This window comes from Magallana gigas, chromosome 9 (genome assembly GCF_963853765.1).
Source record: "Magallana gigas chromosome 9, xbMagGiga1.1, whole genome shotgun sequence".
Classification (NCBI taxonomy): Eukaryota; Metazoa; Mollusca; class Bivalvia; order Ostreida; family Ostreidae; genus Magallana; species Magallana gigas.
This window is the reverse complement of record NC_088861.1, coordinates 18,929,169-18,956,482: the sequence shown is the minus strand read 5'-3', so window position 1 is coordinate 18,956,482 and position 27,314 is coordinate 18,929,169. Positions and strand designations below refer to the sequence as shown.

Genomic DNA, 27,314 nt, shown 5'->3' with positions numbered 1-27,314 from the left:
ATCACATATCGATTTTAAATCCTAAATAGCAAATCACCTAAACATTACTTATTTTCATAAAAAATGGAAAAATACAAGTTCCATGTAAAATCAATACAATTTTTGATATAAATGTTACATATAGCATTTTCGCGAATTACATTAACATCGATGTTTTGCAGATAAAAAATGTTAATAGTAATAATTGCAATGCAACGTGGACCCTCTCTCATGAAAGAAAAACTCGTTTAATGTTTGCAAATAACTCCGACATCTTCGGTATGTTTACAGTCATGTGACGTTCTATAGATACAGTCCAATATTGTTGCCTCATTACATACACAACTCACGTCATCCATTAAAATATCCCCGGTGCCACTTCCATATTTATGAGTTACCTGTAATGCACTGGAAAGAAAATATAACGCATCAGATACAGCATTATGTTGAACATAATATACACTGACCAAATAAGTCAAGTGGATAAGACACAATTAAGTTCTAAAAACTTATGATAGTTATCTTCTTAATACTTACATTATATATTACACTTTGTGCCGTACAAATTACAGTGTAAGTGACAAAGAAATAAAATTCTTATTTTGAACGTCTTTAATAATTTATTTGTTTAAGCAGAATTATAATAGAGTCTTATAAGAAAAAATGCCAATACAAATATTTTACAATGACATTAAATATTTCATTTTTTTGAAAAAAATTTGATTAAATATGAAAAGAAGAGAAGAGAAGTTAATATTAAACATTCAATTTCCAATGGAAAATTTTCTTTTACTTTATATAAGTTCATGCTTTAAAAATCATACATAGAATGGTAGATCAGACGGACAATTTAATTTGTTGACGATCCAGTCTTATTCAACAAGCTTTACTTACCCTGGAAATCCCAAACTTCTACAAACGACATTGGCATCCGACATTCCAAAAGAATCATCACATACGGTTCCCCAGGATCCATACTTGTAGACTTCCACTCGCCCTTCAAAGGACACATTGGAACCAACTAACCTGGTGTAACCTAAGGTAAGATAAACATGTAAGTTTTATAAATTTTTCTTTGAAAGTAATTTGGCAGGTGAAAGGAATTGTTTGATATTATTGCAAATCATTTTGCAATAATTTTTTAATTGATTGTTGCAACCAATGAAATGTATTGCATATAACTTGTTATTATTACTGTGTTTATTTATTTATTTTTTTTTGTAAAATGAAACTGTTACTTGGTTTTTTGTATACGTTTTATGAATGAGCAAACTGTTTGTTACTGAATCTATTATTGAAACTCATCTCATATCACCTATTTTAACGTGAATAATGTATATAAATTTACTTTCTTTCTATTTTTTTTAATCAAACGGCATAATTTAATTTTCTTCTACGTTTTCCTTCGGATTCAACACTTTTGCTTTCCTGTTTATTTGTAACAAAGGACAGAAAACACTGGAAAGAATTCTTTAACCATATCACCAAGTTTCTCAAATCACACTGATAAACTGTAAATAGGGTTATTTTTGCGCCGTTTCTTTTTTCACCCTTTCTAACTTGCAAACGATTTCGCTCTGTCTTAATTCGCCCGACGCAGTTTGAAATAGATACTCTTACTGAAAAAAAACACAGTTATTCGATATTCTTTTACATGCGCAAAAAAATGAATAACATTTGAAAAACTGATTTTTTCCAGTTGAATAAACATGTAAGAATAGATTGTACATTTTAACTTCTGAAATCAAAGTTTAAAATCCAAGGTTTTTATAAGCAAAACCATGAAAAAAGCTAGCGATTTTTTAGTTTTCCAAAACAATACTTTGTTTTAGTTTTAATATTGTTTCCCCCTGTAACTTAAACAGGTTGCGTGGTCTTCTGTCACGCTTTTTATGACACAATGATAACAGGATATGACACATTGATAACAAGATATGACAAATAAAAGGTTATTTGGGTCCCTTTTATATTTCATTCACAAAATTTGAGACTATGCTTAATGTCTAAGACAATTTTAAAGACGATTTAAAATTAAATTACACAACAAGTAAATTAAAAAGTTGCTTACTATGTTTACATTGGTAATCAAGAAGCGACCATTTCCCGCCAATAGAACAGTTAATGGTTTGGGTGGTACCATTACCGATGAAGTCCGAGGTACAACCATAAGTAATGGACGGCGGAGAATATGTCCGCTGAACAATATTTCCGTTTGGTACATGTATCTCTGATTCGGAACAATCTTTTAAATTGAGTAAAATTTTAAATTGAGTACAATTTTACACGTATTATATGTACAACAAAATAAAGTCGATATGATCAAAGTTTTAAAAGAGAAAAAAACTTTACACTGTTCATTAGGTATTTACAGGTTTGAATATTTTGAATATACAGGCGTATTTTCGCTACTACTTTTGGTATTTTATATCATAATATTTTTAATAACATATCAATTAAATAAATGTATTTAAATCATTTTCCCCTTTTTTGTTTGTATTATATACAGTACAGCTCGCAGTTAATGATACCTGTCTCAATGCAAACTTTCCTATTCCCTGCCATTGTAACACATGTGGAGTAGTTGTTGCAAATCTTATCGCCACAAACGTTACTCTGATGGTCTGTCCTCTATTGAAGAAATAAGACGGCACCGTCATTTGTTATGAATAGATAAATGAATTATAGGAAAATAAATTATGAAAACAAAATTTAAAAAAAAGGTTAATGACGTACTTCATGGAACAAACCGGATTTAAATCTATCAAATTTATGTTACTTACAACTGTTTCAGCATAAAAATAGCTATCGTCGTCCACTAGATAATTTGTGTCTTTTTTCTTCCACTCATTGAGCTCACACTCCAACAAAACACGATTAAAGTTAATGGACAGGCAATAGGACATCGCCTCACATTTTCTTAGACACATTTGGAAACCAATGTTCTTCTCAACTCTAGGCCACTTGACAGGCAATCTCTTTCCTATTACTTTATCTTGGTTAACTGGGCAACTGCCAATTTCGGACATCACAACACCAAGTGCTCCTATTTGAATAAGAATTATAAAAGCTAGCATAATTAAGCTTGCCAACATCTAGTTTGATAATAAGCGATGCGAAAGCTCGTGTAAGAATGACAGCCCAAGTATAAAGCAAACGCATAGATAGTAAATCAAAGATGAATTATTAATACCGGCGCATGTGCAATTAATGGTTTGTGTTCTTTTCTGATATATAACTAAATTTGACAAATAAATTGTGAAGTGTTGAATCTTGAATATTTCTCGTAAAAGTTTTAAAAAAAATGGTATATGGGTATAAATGTACAAGTACAATGTGTGATGCTTATTAAAATTGCACTAAATTCAAATTGTACTACTAACAACAGAAAATGACAAAGATATCAAATGTAAAGTATATTCATAAAAACTTAAAATTATAGTTTTAGTCAAAAATTTTAAGTAACCGTTTAACTGAACATTTTGCTGGAGCATGTCTATCTATTGAAATAATCATGCAGTTTACAGCAAAAATATGCAAATGTTCACAGTACAAATTCCACAGAAAAGATTAAAAAAATAAATCAATTCTCGTTAAACTAAACTATATAACACCCGATATATTCAGGGCTAAAATCATAACTAATTCAAAATCACACATTTTCCTACATGACAGATCGATAAAAGTCGATAAAAATCTGCAGTTTTTTTTGGCATCCATATGGATGAAATTTTACAATATTTTTCGATTCCATTTTATTGAATATCACTTAAGAATTGATTGGCATGAAATATTCACGTAAAGGAATCAACTCTGTTTTTATATTTTTAAAAAAAATCAAATTAATGATAATCCATTGAATTAAATCTTATCTGTTTAAAGTTTTTCATTCATATTTGTTTTTCAAATTTTTTATCTCGATTAATTCTTGTCAGTATTATTGTAGAAAAGGTTAAAAATATCTCTTCTGTACAGGGAAAAATACTTCTGACTTACAAAAAAGCTAAAATTAAAAAAAAATTCTATACAAAATAAAACAACGTTGTTTATTTTGCAAGAATGTTCAATCATTTGTTATCGCCTTGCACTAAAATCATTCTAACTTATCTTCAGCTGCATTTGCTTTAAAGGCATGTACATCACATGCACATAAGGGGTTTTCTTTATCAAAGCGTAATGACAGAGTATTTTAGATTCTAGCACTATACATTTAACAAAGGTCCATATGTATTACTTGTACGTTAAGTCCATATAGCAACGTAAATATTTTCAATCAATCTTCCTTTGCAAAATGTACAATAAGCACAATGCTCTCTGAATACAGTATAAACGGTTTTAATATGTGCAACAATAAAAGCAAAATGGTTTTTAAATAAAAAATTAAAGTTTCTGTTTATTGTATTGACATTGGATTTGTAACATTGACACATTGTTAAAGTGCATAAGCTGATAATTGTTCTCCAAACGTGCGCAAGTGTCAGCATTTCTTTGTATTTTATATCCTGCCAGAGTAAATAAAATATCTAAAGGCAATAGATATGAGAGTACATTTATTTTGTCTTATATGGTTTTTATAATCAGAAAAAATATTATTTTGATTTCACCCTTGTGATTGCTTACTTCATGTCACAATTCGGTCTTATACGGTTCAAAGAAATTGTTTATAACAACATTCTTACATGTATTCGTTATGACCAGTGCTTGGTTCTTAATAATTTTGCTCACCGAACTCTTAGACGCATGTCTCTTTCTCTGGGTCTGAAATCAGGCGGTAATGATTACCTACTACAAGTCCTAGCGTATACAACAGGTCAACACTTAGCAGAGGCAGTCACTATGTTAACGCTTTATGCAGGAGGACGGACAATGTACTTCCTCTAACCAAAGGCGTATGCCAACCCTAATACCATAGCGACGTATCAGCGACGACAACTCTAAGAGGACAGCCTCTATGACATCAAACACTAGTTGTCGGCCTTATATAACTGGTCTAATATTACAAGTATTAACAAGTATTTCGAGGCAATCCACCTACCAGTTCGAAATTTGTCTAGCAATTTCTCTCTCATCTATTCTTCTCGAAAGTGGGTAGAGGAATGAACGCTGCAGCTGTGACGCGCTCATTTATATACCCTTTGTGGGTCACATGGCAATCTTCGCTGGTTGCTAAGTGACTATACAATATCAATATTCATAGGCCGTATGGCATAGTTACATAACATATAATCGTTACAATAATACCTTTTATCATGTTTCACATCAATAACAACTTTTACTATATCCCAAGTTCAGCACCAATTTTACCCTACAAAATTAACGAATTTTTTAATTGTTTGAACCAAAAATGATGACTGTCACACATTCTGTGAGAGTCTAATCTTAATACAGATTTGGTGAATTGGTATTCTTGTGTCAAAGTGACTTGGACACGATTCGAGATCAAAATTTTATTTTTAACTTTTTATGTTTAAAATTGTTTACTTGTGCATTTTGAATGATTGACCACAATTTGAATATTAGAAGTCAAGTTACAAGCGAGATACAGAGGTTAGAAATCATTATTATGTGAACATAGCTCGAGTCTTATATGTGTTTACAAATATGCACAGTACAAAAAGAATCTATTTCTTTGACAAAATGATTCATGCCAAACAAAATAAAGAGATTTATTGTGTTCAAAAAATGATACTATCAATAAAAAACCATGCAACATTTGATTAAAACTAATTCCATTACCACATATATGTTAGCATTATCAAGCCCTTCAAGAAATGTTACATTTCAATTTCTTGTGGTGTTTTTAATTACCCCTCCAAAATCAGGGCAAAAAATGACTGTACCTTGTTCTTGACATGAAAGTCAGATATTACATGTATAATAGTGTCTATGGTCGAATGAATAACGCTCTAAATTTTGGACAAGTCAACCAACATTGAAAAAAACCCACCTAAGTACGTTCCTACAGTTGATAATAAACAGTTTGAATAAAAATGTCGTATGATTTCCATTAGAAATTGTAAAGACTCTCAAATAGGATAAATAAATGATTTAACTTAGTAGCTCAATGGGACAATTAAAATAGAACAGGGGAGATTTTTACCCATCCTGAATATCAATTTTACAATGAAAAAGCTCGTCGATAAGACCGTTTAGTTTAATTATTCACACATGAAGAATTAAGAGTTTATTGAAATTTATCAAAAATATCAAACGAGCTGCACCAATAGGCCGTTAAGCATCCTTCCAATTGTTTAAGAATCGATTTACTTTGTGAATATTTGTACTGCCTTCCGTGTGTTTTTGCTTAAGAACTTACATGTAACAACACATATTACAGTTAGTTAACCAGTTTCATTTTATTATCCACGACATCTAAGTAAACAAGGAAAAGCGCGGCTCCTGATATGCGCACAATGTCACTTGAGTGGTGAAATGAAGTTTGTGTGAATGGCAAAAAGCTACAACAAATTAAACAAATATAAAAATAAATAAATGAATACGTACAAAGTAATAAAAATATGTTTGTCAACAAATTAAAAACATAGTTCAGCACACATAAATGAACATAAAAAGGTTCATAATTAATTTGTTTTAAAACAATACTATCAAAACTTACATCGTGGTCGGCCACAGTTTCTCTAGGTTAAATAACGTCTGGACAGTTCAGAGACTTTTACAGGAATGAATTTGTATGCCTAAAATACTGATACAGTGGCCAGATTTACACAGGAAACGACAAGGTTCCATATATAATTAAGATAAATATTAAAATGCAGGCTTTAACCAACCTAAGTAAACAAAGCGCATCAAAATTCTACTTTAACGTCAACAGCAGACACTACTAATAAACTAATGGTCAGCAGACCGAATTTAAGCGTGAGAACACATTAGTTATAAAAACAACAGAAACACTAAATTTGCTTAATTACACAAAGTTTGATACATTTGTAAATGTTACTAAAATATAAAGACTATAGGTTCTAAATGATATAAACAAAATGCAGGAAAATACAAAACTGTGGAATCATTTAATTTCGTGGGGGCCAATGTTCTTGGATTGTTGTTTTTTTGCTTGTTCTAGGGGTTCTAATTTCGTGGATGATTCAGTTTTCAATTTCAGTAGGTAAACCAAACCTTTTATAATTAGTTTTCGTTGAAGATGTAAATTCGTGGGCGAGGGCTACCCACGATTACCACGAAAATTGAGCCACCACGAATTCTAATGATTCCACAGTATTAAAAGGACATAGTCACAATTTTGGTCAAATTCTATTTTTATTATTTACAATGCTTTAGAAATGCATTTCTATGATCAATAAAATTTGAGAGTCATTCGTAGAGTTATAAGCAAGGTACAGGGCTCACAATTCTTTGCCATGTAAACAAGGCTCGTGCCCTGTTTTTGTCTACATAGGTTAAATATACCAGTAAGAAATCTTTTTCCAGCTTATTTGTCTTTTTATTTATCTTAAGCATAGATAAACAGTTCATAACGTCAACACATTCGTTTTAGGTTTAGAACTGAGTTTTTACTTCAACATTCAAAATGTAAACAAACGCTTGCTTTGTTTACAAAGCGAAAATTTTCAAGATCTGTAACTCGCTTTTAACTCAAAAAATGACACTCAAATTTCGCTTGCCTATTGAAGTACTTTTCTGATGCAATGTAGATATAAAAATCGGATAAATAATTTTTGACCAAATCGTGACCATGCCCCTTATTTTGGATAAATGAACATGAAGGATTTTACAACTTTGTACAAAAATAAGATGGCTGGTATGGAAATGATAGTGATCAAATCTAATTGATAGCTATTGCGGAAACGTGTAATTTTTTCATCACATTGAAATGGTTAGACACGTGATGCTCAAGACTAATGCATCGAACATCGATGCGCTTTTATTGCAGGTGTATCAAACATTGACTATAAATAAATGGCTAAATCAATATTTTAAGCAACTATATCAAATATAAAAAATTGAAGCAGTGTTTCTTGCAAAAATCTTAAAATTTTTCGAATTAACGTAAACAACGAGCATTCTTATCTAAAGCTAGATTTGCTTAAGGGCATTGTGCTATTACGTACAATATTTTCTACAGCATGACATCAACATTTTCTATCTTATAGCTGTACCAAATCGTGACCATGCCCCTTTAACTCTTTGAAGAAAGGGGGAATGGGCAATTTTATTGAAATGACAGACTTATAAATGGCGTTTATACACTGATAAACAAACTTGGTTTGACAAAATATAAAGATACAATACTAGTATGATATTTTTGGAAAATTAATGCAACATGTATTAATGCATATGATGTTTTGGAAGGCAATATGTGGGTGTGTTTTTCAATTAATGAATTTAAATAATTTATTTTGATTTAAGTATATGTCCTTATTTTGGATAAATGAACATGGAAGATTTTACAACTTTGTACAAAAATAAGATGGCTGGTATGGGAATGATAGTGATCAAATCTAATTGATAGCTATTGCGGAAACGTGTAATTTTTTCATCGCATTGAAATGGTTGGACACGTGAAGCTCAAGACTAATGCATCGAACATCGATGCGCTTTTGCAGGTGTATCAAACATTGACTATAAATAAATGGCTAAATCAATATTTTAAGTAACTTTATCAAATATAAAAAATTGAAGCAGTGTTTTTTGCAAAAATCTTAAAAAAACTTCGAATTAACGTAAACAACGAGCATTCTTTTCTAAAGCTATATTTGCTTAAGGACATTGTGCTATTACGTAAAATATTTTCTACAGCATGAAATCAACATTTTCTATCCTATGGCTGTATATCAAATAAAAGTACACATATACAACAAGAAATATAGTTTTTAAGTAACAAAGAAGTCGTTCCAAATTTTTCTCTAAACTACAAACATTTCTATAAAATTGAACATTTTACGCGTTTTTTTTTCCAAATAACATTCTTTCACTTCGCAATTGTCAACTTGTACTGTGGTTTCCTTCCTAGTCTTTTAGCACAATTAAATATATTTCATTGTTAAGGAGATCAACGAATTAACGTGTTCATCGAAGAAATAAAATGTGATGAATTTATAGAGCAATTATCCTTATATATTTTAGTTTACCTCTGTTTAGCTCACATTTGTTCTCCAAATGGCGATTTTTGTGTGATGTAATATTCTTGTGTGGAATTTTTATTGAAATTGGTGAATAACTTTCAATGCAAAAAGGAAGAACCGGTTAACCCCCCCCCCCCCCCCCCCCTAAAAAAAAAACCCCCAAAAAACCCCCATATCATTTCTAAATGTATATTGTGCAAGGATAACACAAAAATACATTGACAAATATTTTCCTAACAGTGCATTGCAGGTACGTCCAAGTGCTGCATTTGGGAATGGAAGCGGGCCAATATTAATGGAGGACATGTTGATATTATATACGTTTGCAATTTCTTTCGTACAGCATTTAAAACATTTAAAAAAACATTAAAAAAAAAGATTTCAGCGCCTTTTAAAGATATAAAAGATACACATATATTACATAAAATTCAGTATTTACCAAGAGGCAAATATATTATTTCTATCCATTTTCTCGTATATCTTTTACTGTACTATCGTCATCTCAATGATGTAGTGACATCACTAGTCGTTAAGTACCTTTTATGGATTCCGCTGTTAAGCAGATCAACGAAATCATTTCTTTATCAAAGTAAAAACAATCACGAATTTGTATTGCTTATATCATTAACAGCTTGCATTTGTCCTCTAAAGCTCGTTTCAACTGTCTTTTCCGTGTGATGTAATATGCTTCGGTAAATGAAATGCTTAAATTTTGTTGATTAAGTAGTGCTGTAATCAATGTTTAAAGATATCTTTAGAAATTAATAACTCATAGTCGATAGTCAGAGGTTTAATAATGTTCATACTGAATTCCCGTGTCATTTTTATTGTAATTTGTGAATAACCCTTACTACAAAAAGAAATGACCAGGTAAAAAGCAAGTATTACATCTAAGTGTTCATTGCACATGTATAACACGAACATAATATATATGATACATATTCCCATTTCAGTGCACTGCAGGTATGTCCACGTGCTGCATTTGGAGCAGGTACCGGGCAAATATTGATGGATAAAGTGACAACGTGTATTAATAAACCTATAATAAATATTTATATTAACGGTAAGTTATTCTGTAATGTTGATGTTTACATATCCGTATCGGATGTAACTTTATTGTAAAAATAATGCTGCAGTCAGGCCATAAGCGCGTACTATAATCATTGTGAAATAAAAATAATGAGTATAAAACATTCCCACAGATTTGAATGTAAGGAAACATATTTGCTAATGTAAATATTGATAATTGTTAAGGGTGATGTGCGACAATCTTTTACATTTGAGAAGAAAAATGTCAACATTTCTTAAACTAGTTTGTTTCTATCCAAAACTTGCTATACCTTTTGTAAAATGATACAAGAGTATCATTTGAAAATTAAGATGTTGTTTCGTATGCAAATAACGCATACAAGGGCAGAACAGTGCATTTTCAAAACACTTTTAACTGCGCAGCTACAGACTAAAATTTAGGATTTAAAAAATATGAAAGGAAGTCATTAGCGTCCACTCTACAACCATTTGTTGAGAAAAAGGCCAAAGGTTGCTTATTTAAGTTGAGATTTTGTCTCGAATGAGGGTATCCTTTTCTTAAAATGAGTCTCAAAAACCATCTCACGAGATATTTTTGTCTGTGTCTATGAATTTTTAAGGTACATAAGTGTTATATTTTTATTGAAAAATAAATGTTTATATTTTCTTTAAAAGAATTATTTTTTGGACCCCTTTCCTACTTCTAAAGAATTTAGATTATTTCATACTTATAGAACTAAAACTATATAATTAGAACTGGTATAGAGATGTCTGTCACAGTCAATATTGTTTTAAATTCTTATCGATGAAAAGATAACGTCAATGTGCCTCCGTAGACATGGGAGTTCTAAGTATAGCCTGGAATTTTCTTGTTCTAAAAATAAATACCATGTACTAACTGATGAAAATATGGTGCCCTATTTTAAGGCAAAGTTTCTACATTAATGTACAAAATTCAATCTTTTTCCAAACAAATGGTTAGAGAGGACACCAATGAACCCCCTTATATTTTTTTCAGATTTATAAATCTTCAAATAAGTCATTAGCTGCGGAGTTCGACAGCTGTTTTCAGTGATTAAAAAGGCATTGGCCTTTTCTTGTATGCATAATTTGCATACAAAACAACATGTAGAATATTATATTCAGTGATTTTATAACTTTTGGCAACAGTTTTGGTCAGTTTTGGGCAGAAACAAGTCAGTTTAAGAAATGTTTACATTCTTATTCTCAAATATAAAAGATGGTCGCTCATCCTCCTTATCGAATAATTGAGTGCTTATTTTTCAGAATACATCACTTTCTACGAGGCTTATAGTTTACGCACAGGGGTCAAGCCCGTTTTAACATTAATTTCAATGTAACCATAAATAAGGAAAGGGTCGAACTCTAACCCAGATAAAAAAACTACCAGCTCGCTTCAAAAGCCTAATAAATGAATTATTTCTATAACACTTGCCATATGCATGCATTTTTCAGAAAAGTAATGTCTAAGAAACACTCATTAAGTGTATGACGATAACGTTCTCTATGTTGAAACAATCGTAATTTCATTGAATAAATCAACCAAAGAACATCAAAGCGACCAATTTCCTCTTAAAAGACAATGAGTGCGCCGACTATTATTATCAATCATGAAACCATATTCATTACAATCAGAAAAGTAAAGATTTTCAGTGAGTAACTTTGCTTATAGGGCAGTAAAGCGATTGTTTGTTATAGATAGTTCATACAAGTTCCACTGCTGAATAAAAACTTTTTAAATCTAATTATATAGAACAACTTGCATATCTGACTCTTTTTTAGAAAACGTGTGTAGACAAGAGATTTGCAACAATTACTCCATCTGCATAACTTTTCAGGGAATAGAAAAGGTTGCAAAGAAACATGTATCAAAATAGCAACAATTTACGCGGGTGAGTTTATAAAACAATTTGTTGACGAAGTATTAAATAATTTAAGTTAAAAACATGTTTTGTGTTTTTTATAATTTCGACAGTACGGCGTACCGACCAAAGACAATCTAACACAAAAGCAGACCCACAATGGTGACCCTGGGTCTGCTATGTGTCTTCTCGGGGTCTAGTCGGGGTCTGCCTTTTAAACATTTTCCTCTGGTTTGGTCTGTTCAGGATCTGTTCGGGGTCCGCTATGGATTTATCCAGCCCTTGGGGCCATCTTAACCCACTGAATTCAAGTGTGAAACTGATCCATTTGTTTTTCTTACGGCCTGAGAGTCCGTCCCGTGTACATTCAAAATACATGTGTAGAGACATTTGGTTATTTTTCAGTAGTGATATGGGTCTGCTTTTTAAATCGGTGTCTTCTTTAATTGTCCGCTACAGGTTAGCTCGCCATGGCAGACCTGAAATAGACCTCTATCCTGATTTGGATCTGCGTTCTGTTAAATTGGGTCAGGTCGGTACAGTATGTACAAGGCTAATTTTCCTCCAAAAAATACTTAGATTACAATCATCAATCCACAAATTCATTGTTAATTAGAAAAATATTTCACAAAATGTTCACTTAACTTTTTGAAAATTCTTTGACCTATGATACCACATATCTTTAAATCAATGTACCACACGTTGTTACTAAAGGTAAACATATTTTTTTTTCTCGATCATATTGTTATTTTTTTTTGTTCATTTTAAAAAATTGATTGTTATTTAACGTGTTTTAAGAAATGTAACGAACAAATGCAATCAGTTTGACAGTTAGTAAAATAAATATATTGGAAAAAAAAGAAAGAAATATTCGATAATAATAAATGAAGTGAATTATCCCACCCTCGCAAAGAAAATTGTACATGAATTGATTAATTAAATGGTTTTTTAAGGATTTTTAAAGGATTGCTTTTAATTGCTGCTTCCGCGCAAGTATATAAACTAGAGCGACACTAGTCACACTTATAAGATATTTTTAAATTGATGAATGCCTGTCCTGAATGAATATTTTGTTTTCAGTTAATGGTTTGTCCTGAATGAATATTTTGTTTTCAGTTAATGGTTTAGGTTGGAAATACTGCATCTCAGATACGTGTAAAAATTTCAACTTGGATCTTGGAAGTATTTCTATTCCAGATAGTGTTTAATACATGTTTACTTTTTAATGAATCAAACACTTTAAATATATAAGTAACATACATTTTTAGAATTTACTTTATCCTACGTCTGGCGTTGCCACAAAAGCGAAAAAAATCAAAACATTTTTATGAAAAAAGAAAGAAAAAAAATAATGTAAAAGAAAATGGGATCAATCTGCTTATTTATATTGACATATACGTATTAGTTAAATCCTTCTCCAAAACATGAAGCTGCAAGAAGCCGGTGCTTATCATCGGTTTCCGTGTTCCTATGCGGATGACAGTCTTCATTGAAATATTGTACGGAATGTTTTAGCTTTTAAAAATTTAATCTAAAAATACATTTATGAATATATGATTATTTGTTTGCAATAATTTTCACTTATAAATGGTCCTCGAGTATTTTTTAAAAGACACTGGAAAAGGTACAATGTCATCTATGATTAGTATGATATTTTAGCTTGATAGAAAGACGTGATAGAAAGAAGAAAACAATTAAACCGTGTCAAATTTGGTATAGATAATAAAATATTTTGATCCAGTACCTGTATCGGCATGGTCTTGCTTACTGAATTACTTTTCGTTGTAACCATGATACATTTTGGCAGGTTTAAAGTGATCATAAGTGAAGATTAACATTTTGTGTTATTATATTTTTGTTAACATCAATTCAAAATGTAAGATTGCAAAATGTTATAAATATCCATCGGGGAATGCATTTTTATTTCCCGGAAATCTAAAACACAAACATTTACAATAATATAATTTCAAAACGATATTGAAAGATCTATGATTGTCGTAAATATTTCCCGATACGCCATGGTTGATTTGATTATGTTAAATGTTATTACAATTGGTTATGAAAACTGGATGAGCCTTTGTTATCTATATATCCAACTGAATGAAACTGAAAGGTTGGACAATGTTAAGGATGACTAAATAGCACAGCTTCTTTCAACTGCAAGCACAAATTGCCTGTAAACATGCACGTAGACATAAAAGATCAATATCAAAATGTTCTAGTCCGTGGAAATTAACCAAAATAAATTGCAAACAATGTAGGATGAGGATTTCAACGAAAGAAGTCATTTGAAATATTCATTTCATAATGAACTTTTTCGTGTTAATGTGTACATCAATCATAACCAATTTCAAATTATTTTTCTTTATGAAATAATAATTTGGTAATGAACCGGCCTCCCATATGAATATAACATAATGTACCATTCCGTGAAAGTCAATTAAAATGGTTTAGGGATTGTGACAAAACAGGTCTCTGACTTTTAAGTTACACACAATATGTTTTTTCTGTATAAAATATTGATATCGTAATGTACTATTCCGTGTAGATCAATCAAAATTAATGAAAAGACTTCTCTGAATTTTGATTAAAACACAAAATGTTTTTCTTTATAAAATATTCATTTCATAAAATAGATGCCATTTGATGTTGATTAATCTATATAAATGCATGGAATTGAAATGAAAGAATTATCTAAACTATAAGCGAAACAAATAAGTGTTCTCTATATAAAATTTAAATTTATTACTCCGTGTAGATCAATCGAAATAAAACACAAATGATACGGATGACTGCAATGAAGAAAAAAATATCGGAATTTTAAACAAAAAAGCAATCTTTTCTGTTTATCAAATGACAGCAATTTAGAATAAGAATAAGAATATTTCCGGACGTTGTTCATTTTACATGTCTTCTTTTGATTTTGTGATTCCCTCCTTACAAATGATATCAATTTAAAAGCAGTGTTGACTGTTGCATTATACTTGAACGTTTCAAATCGAACAAAGTCAAATTTGATAAAGTCCAGTTAAACTTTATATGTACAAAATTCCACTGGCAACGAATGAATAAATATTGCTAAGGAGATATATGATTATAACCCCTGAAATGGTACCGATAACGACACCTTTCTTTTCATATACTTGAAATATTTCAATGTCATACATTGTTATATATAAGATTTCGAAAACTTGATGCCATAATGAAGCATTCCATATTCAAAGAAAGTCTTTCAACTTCAAGCTCATCGCTAGGCCTAGACGTTAAGATTTGCTCATTGCATATGGGAAAAATGATAGGAGTTAACATAGCACCCTTTTTCGTTCTTCGATTGTTTAAGAGATAATTCTAGTACTATGTATTTAGTATAATGATACGAACTTTATAGTCTGCAGAGTTTATTTTGGTGTGGTTCAAAACTTCATGAACTAAAATTATGTGGTTTTACTGAACCATTGTTGCAGAAATACATTCCCAACCACTATTGAAATAATTTATTTCAATAGTGGTTTTATTTCAATAGTGGTTGCAACAATTATACTTTATATACAACGAAAACACAAACAGTTGAAACTTTCACAGAAATATGAGGCCTAAACGAAGGCCACATTACTAAGAGGACTACACAGGACCTCATCTCTCACATGGCTTCACAAAGATTTAAATATGAAGTGAGAATACTTCTATTATTATTTTATATGTAAGATAATTCAACTTTTGAAACTTCCGATGTAAATGAATTTAGTAAAATAATAATGTTGTTGTTGATTTACAAGTGTGTACAAAAACTTATTAATGGTGGATCCGTTTTTATCTATTAAAGAGGTGTTGAATTTTATGCGTATGATATACGGGAAAAAGCCGAAAAAAAATTCTGTTACAAAAGACTCGCATTATTATGCACGAGAAAGGAATTACTTTGAATATACAAATCTCGGTCTATACAATGCATGCTGCATAGCGACAACATTTAAGCCATGAAGCCTACTACTTGTCCACTTGAATCTGGACTGCGCACCACAAGGGTGGTTTTTGCCAATTAGTTTTCTAGCAAGTTGTAATGAATGTTGAGCTTTAGACGAAGGTAAAATAAAACTCTCTCCAACATTCGTATAGAATGTTTGAGTACATGCAATTTAAAAAAGGAACCATATGTTTTTTTTTTAATAATATTCTTAACTTTCTAAAATTGGTTCCAGATACCGCATGTACGACGTACATTGCATTGTAAATAAGCCAGTTATTAAAATTGTTTATTTTTTACCACCACAATATTTCTGAAGTCGTATCTGGTAAATTCAGAAGCCAATTATGAATCATGACTTGAAAATCTGCATTGTTTATAGATCGCACAAATGACAGTTTATAGATATTTTCATTGACATTTTGTTTAGTTTTGAAGATTAAATTTTTTATCAATATATCCTCATATTATTCTTGACATGTTTCGTCATTGAAATGAATTGAATAATAATATCAACACCGATATCATCTTAAAAGATAAATAAGAATATATATTTACATTTTCCAGGGTCCTTGCCTGTGATAACACTACGTATCGATTTTGTACTATATAACTCATAAAGCCAAATTGAGGCGCCAGCGGGGTTTGCTGATCTATTTTAAATAATTGATCGTACGATGGTTTAAAATTATATAAATATAAGTAATAAGGAATCATTCTTTGAATATAATGAGGCGATAATTTCGGTCGGGGCGTGATCAAATCTATCATAAAGCCCTTTGGGCTTTATTGGATTTGACCACGCCCTGACCAAAATTATCACCTCATGATACTCAAAGAATGATTCCTTATTCCTTATTAAATATCAATTATCACGTTTAAACTCGGCTCAACCTCTCCCTACCGAAGTTGGCTGGGGGGGGGGGGAAGGGGGGGGGTCTATAAAATTAGAAAAAAATAGGGAAACGGCTTGGTGCAGGATGATGTAACCGTGAAAACGGAAATACGTGAACATTCCATCTCATATAAGTTTTAAAAATACATGTAATATTTCTTTAAATTTGTGTTCTAGTTTTGATAATCGTCTCTACATTTTGTTGCCGTTTTTTTATTTGATGTATTTTTTTGATACATATGATGAAGACACACGGGGAAAAAATAATTGCCATTTGGGCTAAGTAGATGCATATTTTCCCCTCGGAACCCATGAAATAAAACAAGATTCTTTGAAGAAATAAAAAAATTACGAAGATAATGTCATAAAAACATACATATATGTACTTTTATGCAGACAGCTTGATATAGAACAGATTAAAATAAGAATAGGCTTCTTCAAAAAATACAAATAAAAAAAATCAGAAAAGGCTCAGCTGATCCGGTGTAGTATAGTAATTTCTACCTATGTCATCTTTACCCCTATGAAAACAAGCTGTACAGTAACCCCCCCCCCCCCCGCGCTTCCGAAAATCTGGTTACATAGCAACTTTTAGTAATAATATGACAGTTTTCACCTCGTTTCATAACCAGTTTTCTTCGTGAGAAATGTTTTATATGTAGATTATAGATATATTTTCTCATATTTTCGAAGATGTGAATATTTATTTCTATCAATACATTTTATCGCAAATATGTGTGCATCTAGTATATCTGACGCAATAGCTTGTAGATTTCAGCTTTGTTTGCATGGCTAACATTAAAAATATTGGCGTTATTAATCAATATTACATTTACATGCTTGAACTACTGGAACCCCCATCATATGTAATATAAGTCCACTTTTAACACTGTTTAACCCTATCAATTAATTGTAAAATGTAAAATATCGCGAATCGTTACACGTACTGTCATCACAAGAAGAAACTAGACAATTATTCATTTTAAAGGAATGATCGGCAATAATGATATATTGATAGCTAGAAGCAATCACCATGATTAGTTTGATGTAAAATAATTAAAAAAGTACCGATTTTTACAAAATATAGAATATTTTGAATTTGTACGCCATCATTTCATCATTATAAACCGTCAACAAATTTAATTTTGAAATAAATTTGGGGAAAGTCGTTCGTAAACTCCTTGTTTAGTTTTATATTTTTAACGTAATTATTAAATTTTAATGTATGTTCTTATACTGTTACATTCTTCTTCAGAATAATGAGTAGGAATCTTCAAATAGCATTAACACGTATACAAAGAAAGAGTTGTTTTAAAATAATTTAATGCGAATGAAAAACATTGAATGCCATCATAACTTGCTATAGAGGTCGCATTATAACGTAACCTTGTTTATAAATCAAGCCATCTTCCTAGCTACTATTATGCAACATCAATAGATCGAGGTCAGTTCATGGAGCATCTTCTTATGATTGAGGTCAGTTCATCGTGGTCAACTGAATTACTGAATGAATCTTTTGATCGAAATTCTTACGCGTGAGACAAAATGTGCATTCTTGAATTAATAGGTCGAACTGTATTTTATGTATGTTTGCATCTCTTAAGGTAAATGAATTGAAATTAACCAACTAAACCATACCTAAGTTTTTATAAGAACTACATATGCAAGCGAAATGTGTGTGCACGTGGAAGCATTTGCCGGATGCCTCATATGGACACAACAGTGATCGGCCGAAGCCGATCACAAAAACATGGAGATTTCGTGCCCCGGGTTTCAGCAAATGCCAATTTTTGTCTTTGATATAGTGATTTAAATTCTTGCTTTTATTTGGAAAACCATCCCCGAAGTCTTAAAAAAAATGCATGCACATACAATCGTGCAGTTTCTTGTTATTAATTTTTTAAAAATACTTTTATTCTAATAACATATTGTCATTTTGTAAATTTTGAAATCAAAATTGATGTTTTGTTTTGTTTTGAACATATTCTATTGATTAAACAAAAGGATCAGAAACACGTTCTAACAACTTACAAGTTCCTCTCCTTAAATATAACAATAGTGGTCATGCATATGCATATAGAACAAAAGAAAATATAATATAGATATACACAAAGAAATATTATTTAAATCTCAAGGATTCGTCTATAAACTTTTGTACAGAAGCAAAAATGCTTTTGTTGATATGTAAAGGTAGGTTGTTGTTGCCATATAAAAGTAAATTAGTATCAATATTGACTAAATCTAACATAAACAATTGATCAAATATGTTGTTTCTCGCTCTAGAGTATTTTTTACAAGAAAAAAAGAAATGATACACATCTTCTGTTTGACCACAAAATTGATATGAAAGCCAAAAGCTGCTGTACCATTATTTTTAAAATCATATAAAGTTGATATTGTTTATATGGAGGGATATTCTAAATTTGTGAATATAGTATTTTCGTTCTGAAAAGATTGGATGAACATGTTGTTCTTTAACCACTTTATTGCTATTAAAGCTCTAATGCCCATAAGTACGTCAACATGTTTGATAATTAGTTCTTACAATAGATTTTTCTTGTTTTGTTTAAAGAAGATGGGTGGGTAAGTCCTGTTAATTGGCTTTATAAGAACGAAAAGGGATCTGAAAAATTAAAATATTAACAAATCTGAAATTTTTCGTTTAAAATCATTGCAAATAATGGAAGTGATGTGTTAACCGTAAATACCTTCGAAATATTTATTATCTGTATGATGCGAGGTAACTCTAATTAGATATTAGTCGATGGTTTGACTACTTTCGCAACCCTATGCACACATTGGCTCCCATCAAATATTATAAAAAGAAAGACAGCCCCCCCATCCACCCCCAACCCCCCAAAAAACAACCAAAAAAAACCCCCAACTCCCCCCCCCCAAAAAAAAACCAACAAAAAAAAACACCAAACAAACATACAAAACAAAACAAAAAGCAAACAAATATAATGTAATCTACAAGTTCCGGCAGAATGAAGAAGTACCGATATGGCATTTTCTTTTCTCTGTTTTTTTTTCCTTCTAAAATCATTTATTCATACAATATCAATAATAAAAAAATCAAAGAAATTCCACGAGTAGCATAATTTTCAATTAATTAAAACATGCTGCATTTCTGATTAATCAACGGAAAATTCTCACAGTTATGAATTGAATTAAAAGAATATTTGACATCTACAAAACTCAATTAAGGAGGCCGGGTGGTAAAAAAAAATACCCATTAGATCTATGTTAGATATTTTGATATGACAATGTTTTTTTTTTTAGCTATAAACTATAATGTTAAGAAAAATTCCATATTAAATTTGAATAATTTTCCGTATCTTTATGCATAGCTCTTCTCCATCGGAAGAACAATTTCAAAATGACCGCGACCATCAAGCACTTTAAATTGATACCATGAAATCACTAACTATATTATATCTTTTACATATTTTGTTTGTCTAAAATTAAACATAGCATGCTTGCTCTCTGAAACCATTTGGTGTCAACCAAGTAATCGTCACGCGAGCATCCAATATGGCGACGACCCAACAAGGCATAACATTAAAAATAAATCTTGTTTAAACTATTAGATATACCTTGTGAATTGCATGTCTCTTTGTTAAATTGTGTCAAGTATGTGCTGCTTTCCTTCCACATTCGCATCAAAATGATCAATTATTCGATGTATTTCACGCTATCCTACATGTATTTCCTTCTCATAAATAAAAAAAACCAGTGTTAGAAATTTTTAGAGAGTTTTATATTATTCTTCCAATATCTAGTAGTCTGGCCAGGGCGTACGTAAAAACCTGGCCTGGCCTCAAAGTTGGCCTGGCCTCACTTTTGGCCTCAAATCAGTCTGGCAGCAAAAATTGGCTTTCCTTCAAAATTAGCATATACCAAAATTTTTGGCCTCGATTTTATTTTTAGATTTTCTTTACATATTTGAGGATTTTATTGATTTTTAATTGATTTATTTAAAACACACATTAAACATCCCACTTGGTGGCTTAAGTGTCTTCTAGTGATAATCTATTGAAAATTTAAGTTACAATTGAAGATAAAGTACTAGCAATATATACTTAAAATTCTGATCCAGTCTGTTTGAAATCCTATAGAACCTTGGAAAGTGAATTTGCCTTGTCATTGTATAGCCATGGCGTGTTTTGACAGTTTGTTATTGTCATTCTTTATTCAATCGCTCAAACTGCTATCAGGATTGGACTTTATTAATGTAACTCTTTGTATTTTATTGACTTCTTTGAGAAAATGATAATTCTATTCTAATTTTATTCTAATCAACATCAAAGGTAACAGCATGTATCGCTTTGTTCAAATTCTGATAATGACAAGTCCCTACAGGAGAAAAATTGTTTCCTTGGTATACAAACAAAACATGCATGAAACCCTATTCTAATCAAAAGGTGATGCATGATGACCATTGCTGAATCAAATTATATCGGAGGATGCAATGTTGCAGTCATTCTCAAATGACATTAATTGAATTAAACGAGTAAAATGTAAAACAGCAGAGAGAGAGAGAGAGAGAGAGAGAGAGAGAGAGAGAGAGAGAGAGAGAGAGAGAGAGAGAGAGAGAGCTACAGTTTAACAGGATATATGTACGTATTCAATCATTTTACTTTACCTTAATAAGAAAAAACCAAACAACAATGGTTGCTTTGTTACGCTGATGTTTATTTTTAATTTTATCAATTGCATTGTTAAAATATGGCATAATCTAAAACCTGGCCTGGCCCCATTGGCCTGGCCTGGCCGGGTCAATGGGTCAAGCAAGGCCAGGTTTAAGAGTATGCCTTAAAATATTTCAACATCGCACATGTTGAATAATTAATGTAAAACACGAACTTTAAAAAAAAAAACAAACGAAAAATATGCAACAGTATATTGTATTTGTTTTTGTCGAAACGATGCATCGATGCCGTTAGTAAGTTTGTCAATGAATCGATGTTTTTCTGTAGTAAAAAAAAATCTCATCTCCCCTTATGAATATTTCATAGTTTTTCGTAAAATTTAATATGGGTTCTCAAAATTCTTAACTCAATTTGTCAAAAATTGTTACTTTTGTAGCAAAACTTGAGATGAGTAATGATTTAATTGGAGGAATGACACTTTGTATTGTTGCTTACATGTTTATTTCAACAAAGTTATCTGCATGGTTTTAATATTAAAAAAAAAACGGTCGATTTTAAATCCTCAATTGCAAATTCCCTCAGCATTACTTATTTCAACCAAAAATGGAAAAAAATACAAGTTCCATGTAAAACCAGTACAATGTTTGATATAAATGTTACATATAGCATTTTCGCAAATAACATAAAACACCAATGTTTCGCAGAAAAAAAAATGATATTAGTAATAATTGCAACGCAACGTGGACCCCTTCTAATGAAAGAAAAGAGAAACTCATTCAATGTTTGCAAATAACTCCGACATCTTCGGAATGGACACAGTTATGTGACGTTAAATAGCCACAGTGCAATATTGTTGCCTCATTCGATACACAACTTACGTTATCCATTAAAATATATAAATCAAACTGCTCTCAAGATTGAACTTTATCAATGTAAATCTTCCTATATTAATGACTTGTATAAGAAAATGACAATAAAAGAGGGTTATATTTATTCTAATCAACATCAAAGGTTACAAAATGTTTGACTTTGTTCAAATTCTGATAATTCCCCACAGGAGGAAAATTCTTTTCTTAGTATACAAACAAGACATGCATGAAAACCTACTCTGATCAAGAGGTGATCCATGATAGATGGCCATTCATTTGATGAATCAAATTATATCGAAGAATGCAATGTTGTAGTCATTCATTGTGTTACGTTGATGTTTATTTTAAATTGTATCAATTGCAATGTTAATATATAAAAAAACATCGCACATGTTATTTAATTAATGTGATAGAAAAACTTAACAAAATACAAAAAAAAAACAAAAACGAAAATGTGCAATAGTATATTGCAATTGTTTTTGTGTCGAAACGATTCCTTGATGCTGTGAGAAAGTTTGTCAACAAATCGATATTTTTCTATAGTAAAACAAAATCTCATCTCCCCTTATGAATATTTTATAGTTTCTCGTAAAATTTAATATGGATTCTCAAAATTCTTAAATCAATTTGTCAAAAATTGTAACTTATTTATAGCAGAAATTGAGATGAGCAGTGTTTTAATTGGAGAAATGACATTTTGTACTATTGATTACATATTAATATCTACAAAGTTAGCTGCATGTTACAGTATTGAATCACATATCGATTTTAAATCTTAAATAGCAAATCACCTAAACATTACTTATTTTCACCAAAAATGGAAAAAATACAAGTTCCATGTAAAATCAGTACAATGTTTGATATAAATGTTACATATAGCATTTTCGCGAATCGCATTAACATCAATGTTTCGCAGAAAAAAAAATGTTATTAGTAATAATTACAACGCAACGTGGACCCCCTCTCATGAAAGAAAAAAATCCTTCAATGATTGCAAATTACTCCGACATCTTCGGCATGTCTACAGTTATGTGACGTTATATAGCCACAGTCCAATATTGTTGTCTCATTAGATACACAACTCACGTCATCCATTAAAATAGACCCAGTACCGTTTCCATATGCTTGAATTACCTGTAATGCACTAGAAAGAAAATATAACGCATCATATACAGCATCATGTCGAAAATGATCATATATATTGACCAAATATGTCAAGTAGATAAGACACAATTAAGTTCTAAAAACTTATAATAGTTATCTTCTTAATAATTACATTATATATTACACTTTCTGCCGTACAAATCACAGTGTAAGGGACAAAGGAATAAAATGCTTATTTTGAATGTCTTTAATAATTGTTTGTATAAACAGAATTATAATTGAGTCTTATAAGAAAAAATGCCAATACAAATATTTCACAATGACATAAAATATTTCATTTTGTTTCTAAAAAAATTTGATTAAATATGAAAAGAAGGGAAGAGAAGAAAAGTTAAAGATAAAAAAGATTCAAGTTTCAAATGGAAACTTTTCTTTACTTTATAAAAGTTTATGCTTTAAAAATCATACATAGAATGGAAGATCTGACGGACAATTTAATTTGTTGACGATCCAGTCTTATTCAACAAACTTTACTTACCCTGGAAATCCCAAACTTCTACAAACGACATTGGCATCCGCTATTTCAAATTCATCATCACAGACAGTTCCCCAGGATCCATTTAAGTAGACTTCTACTCGTCCTTCAAAGGACACATTGGAACCAACTAGCCTGGTGTAACCTAAGGTAAGATAAACATGTAAGTTTTATAAATTTTTCTTTGAAAGTAATTTGGCAAGTGAAAGGAATTGTTTTAAATTATTGCAAATCGTTTTGCAATAATTTTTTGATTGATTGTTGCAAACAATAAAATGCTTGTTATTATAACTGTGTTTTTCAAGGAAACTTATCAATAAACACTTTGAAAATAGTCAGATTTTATATAATACGAACAACTAAGAAATGTTTATAGTCACATAGTTCGATATCAATAGTGCTTGGATCCATAAAACTTTTAGAATTGCTTCGATTACTTATACATAGTTTGAAATCTATCTTTAAATATTACACAACATGATTCATATGGGGTTTCTCGAAATTCTTGTCAGACTAGAAACTAATTGCCATGCAAGATAAGTTGATTTTAAGATAAATATGATAATCGATAAAATCAACTCCTGTCAGTACTTCAGTACTTTGATTTGTAATATGAATTTTGATTAGACTTTCTTCCGAGAAGAATTTAGAGAAACCCCATATGAATCATGTTATGTAATATTTAAAGATAGATTTCAAACTATGTTTTAGTAATCGAAACAATTCTTAAAATTGTATGGATCCAAGCACTATTGATATTGAACTCCAGTCTCGTTCAACCAGACGCTCAGCTGTCTCCATTAATCTCTGACAAGCAAGAGAGCGTCTCTGTTTGTCGGAGATTTACGGAGACAGCCGAGCTTTTGGTTGAACGAGATTATATTAAACTCTGGCGTAGGAATATATGAGACTACATAAATATCTAAATTGTTCGTATTATATAAAATCTAACTATTTTCAAAGTGTTTATAGATAAGTTTCCTTGAAAAACAATGCTTCAGCATACACTACATCGAATTTTTCTATTATATTCAAGAACTAAGACTTGTCAGCAGCAATGATTTGTGCTTAAGTCCAAACACTGTTTCACTTTCGGCTTGCCAGAGGGACTGCATAGGAGAGTTGATTAAAATCAACTCCCAAAAATCAATGAAATTTGAAAAACTGATTTTTTCCAGTTGAATAAACATGTAAGAATAGTTTTAACATTTTAACTTGTGAAATCAAAGTTTAAAATCCAAGGTTTTTATAAACAAAACTATGAAAAAAGCTAGCGATTTTTAAGTTTAGTTTTCCAAAACAATACTTCGTTTTAGTTTCAATATTGTTTTCCCCTGTAACTTCAACATGTTGCGTGGTCTTCTGTCATGCTTTTTATGACACATTGATAACAGGATATGACACATCGATAACAAGATATGACAAATAAAAGATTATTTGAGTCCCTTTAATATTTCATTAACAAAATTTGAGACTATGCTTAATGTCTAAGGCAATTTTAAACACGATCAAATTTTAATTACACAACAAGTAAATTAAAAAGTTGCGTACTATGTTCACATCGGTAATCAAGAAGTGACCATTTCCCGCCAATAGAACAATTAATGGTTTGGGTGGTACCATAACCGATGAAGTCCTTGTTACAACCATAAGTAATGGACGGCGGAGAATATGTCCGCTGAACAATGTTTCCGTTTTGTATTACTGGTGTTGTTTCAGAGCAATTTTCTTGAAAATAAAATGGTAGCAAGAAATACATATACAACTGTATAATCAATTATCAGAATAAAAGGTTAACTAATTTAAAAAAAATCAATAAAATTTGAAAAACTGATTTTTTTCAGTTGAATAAACATGTAAGAATAGTTTTTTACATTTTAACTTGTGAAATCAAAGTTTAAAATCCAAGGTTTTTAAAAACAAAACTATGAAAAAAGCTAGCGATTTTTTTGTTTAGTTTTCCAAAACAATACTTTGTTTTAGTTTCAATATTGTTCTCTCTCCCCCCCCCCCCCGTTACTTAAACAGGTTGCGTGGTCTTCTGTCATGCTTTTTAAGACACATTGATAACAGGATATGACATATTGATAACAAGATATGAGAAATAAAAGATTAGTTGAGTCCCTTAAATATTTCATTCACAAAATCTGAGACTATGCTTAATGTCTAAGGCAATTTTAAACACGATTTGAATTTAAATTACACAACAAGTAAATTAAAAAAGTTGCTTACTATGTTCACATTGGAAATCAAGAAGTGACCATTTCCCGCCAATAGAACAGTTAATGGTTTGGGTTGTACCATAACCGATGAAGTCCTTGTTACAACCATAAGTAATGGACGCCGGAGAATATGTCCGCTGAACAATATTTCCGTTTGGTACATGTATCTCTGGAGCTGATTCGGAACAATCTTTTGAATTGAGTAAAATTTTACACGTATTATATGTATAGCAAGATAAAGTCGATATGATCAAAGTTTTAAAAGAGAAAAAAACGTTTCACTGTTCATAAGGTATTTACATGTTTGAATATTTTGAATATACAGGCGTATTTTCGCTATTACCTTTGGTATTTATATCAATATTTATATTAATATTTTTAATAACAAATCAATTAAATAAATGTATTTAAATCATTTACCCCCTTTTTTTGGTTTGTATTTTATACAGTACAGCTCGCAGTTTATGATACCTGTTTCAATGCAAACTTTTCTATTCCCAGCCATTGTAACACATGTAGAGTAGTTGTTGCAAATCTTATCGCCACAAACGTTACTCTGGTGGTCTGTCCTCTATTGAAGAAATAAGACGGCACCGTCATTTGTTATGAATAGATAAATGAATTATAGGAAAATCAATTATGAAAATTTTTTTGGGGTCATATCTAAAACAAATTTTTTAAAAACGTTAATGACGTACTTAATGGAACAAACCGGATTTAAATCTATCAAATTTATGTTACTTACAACTGTTTCAGCATAAAAATAGCTATCGTCGTCCACTAGATCATTTGTGTCATTTTTCTTCCACTCATTGAGCTCACACTCCAACAAAACACGATTAAAGTTAATGGACAGGCAATAGGACATCGCCTCACATTTTCTGAGACACATTTGGAAACCAATGTTCTTCTCAACTCTAGGCCACTTGACAGGCAATCTCTTTCCTATTACTCTATCTTGGTTAACTGGGCAACTGCTAATTTCGGACATCACAGCACCAAATGCTCCTATTTGAATAAGAATTATAAAAGCTAGCATAATTAAGCTTGCCAAAATTCAGTTTGATAATAAGCGATGCGAAAG

At 30.8% G+C, this 27,314-nt stretch overlaps 1 protein-coding gene across 2 annotated transcripts; it reads right to left on the bottom strand.

The window, feature by feature from the left end:
* On the bottom strand, positions 1–27,314 carry LOC105338246 (lysyl oxidase homolog 2-like). Of its 2 annotated transcripts, none has more exons than XM_066071438.1 (5): positions 26,976–27,314; positions 2,508–2,607; positions 2,048–2,221; positions 874–1,015; positions 1–387 (listed from the first exon to the last, which is right to left on the bottom strand). In XM_066071438.1, exons 1-5 carry the CDS (start codon positions 27,267–27,269, stop codon positions 228–230), a joined length of 870 nt encoding a protein of 289 aa, XP_065927510.1. In that variant the 5' UTR covers positions 27,270–27,314; the 3' UTR covers positions 1–227. The 2 variants fall into 2 exon arrangements, with proteins under 2 accessions (XP_065927510.1, XP_065927509.1); XM_066071437.1 differs by lacking the exon at positions 26,976–27,314 and adding an exon at positions 2,760–3,112 and having other exon boundaries at positions 10–387.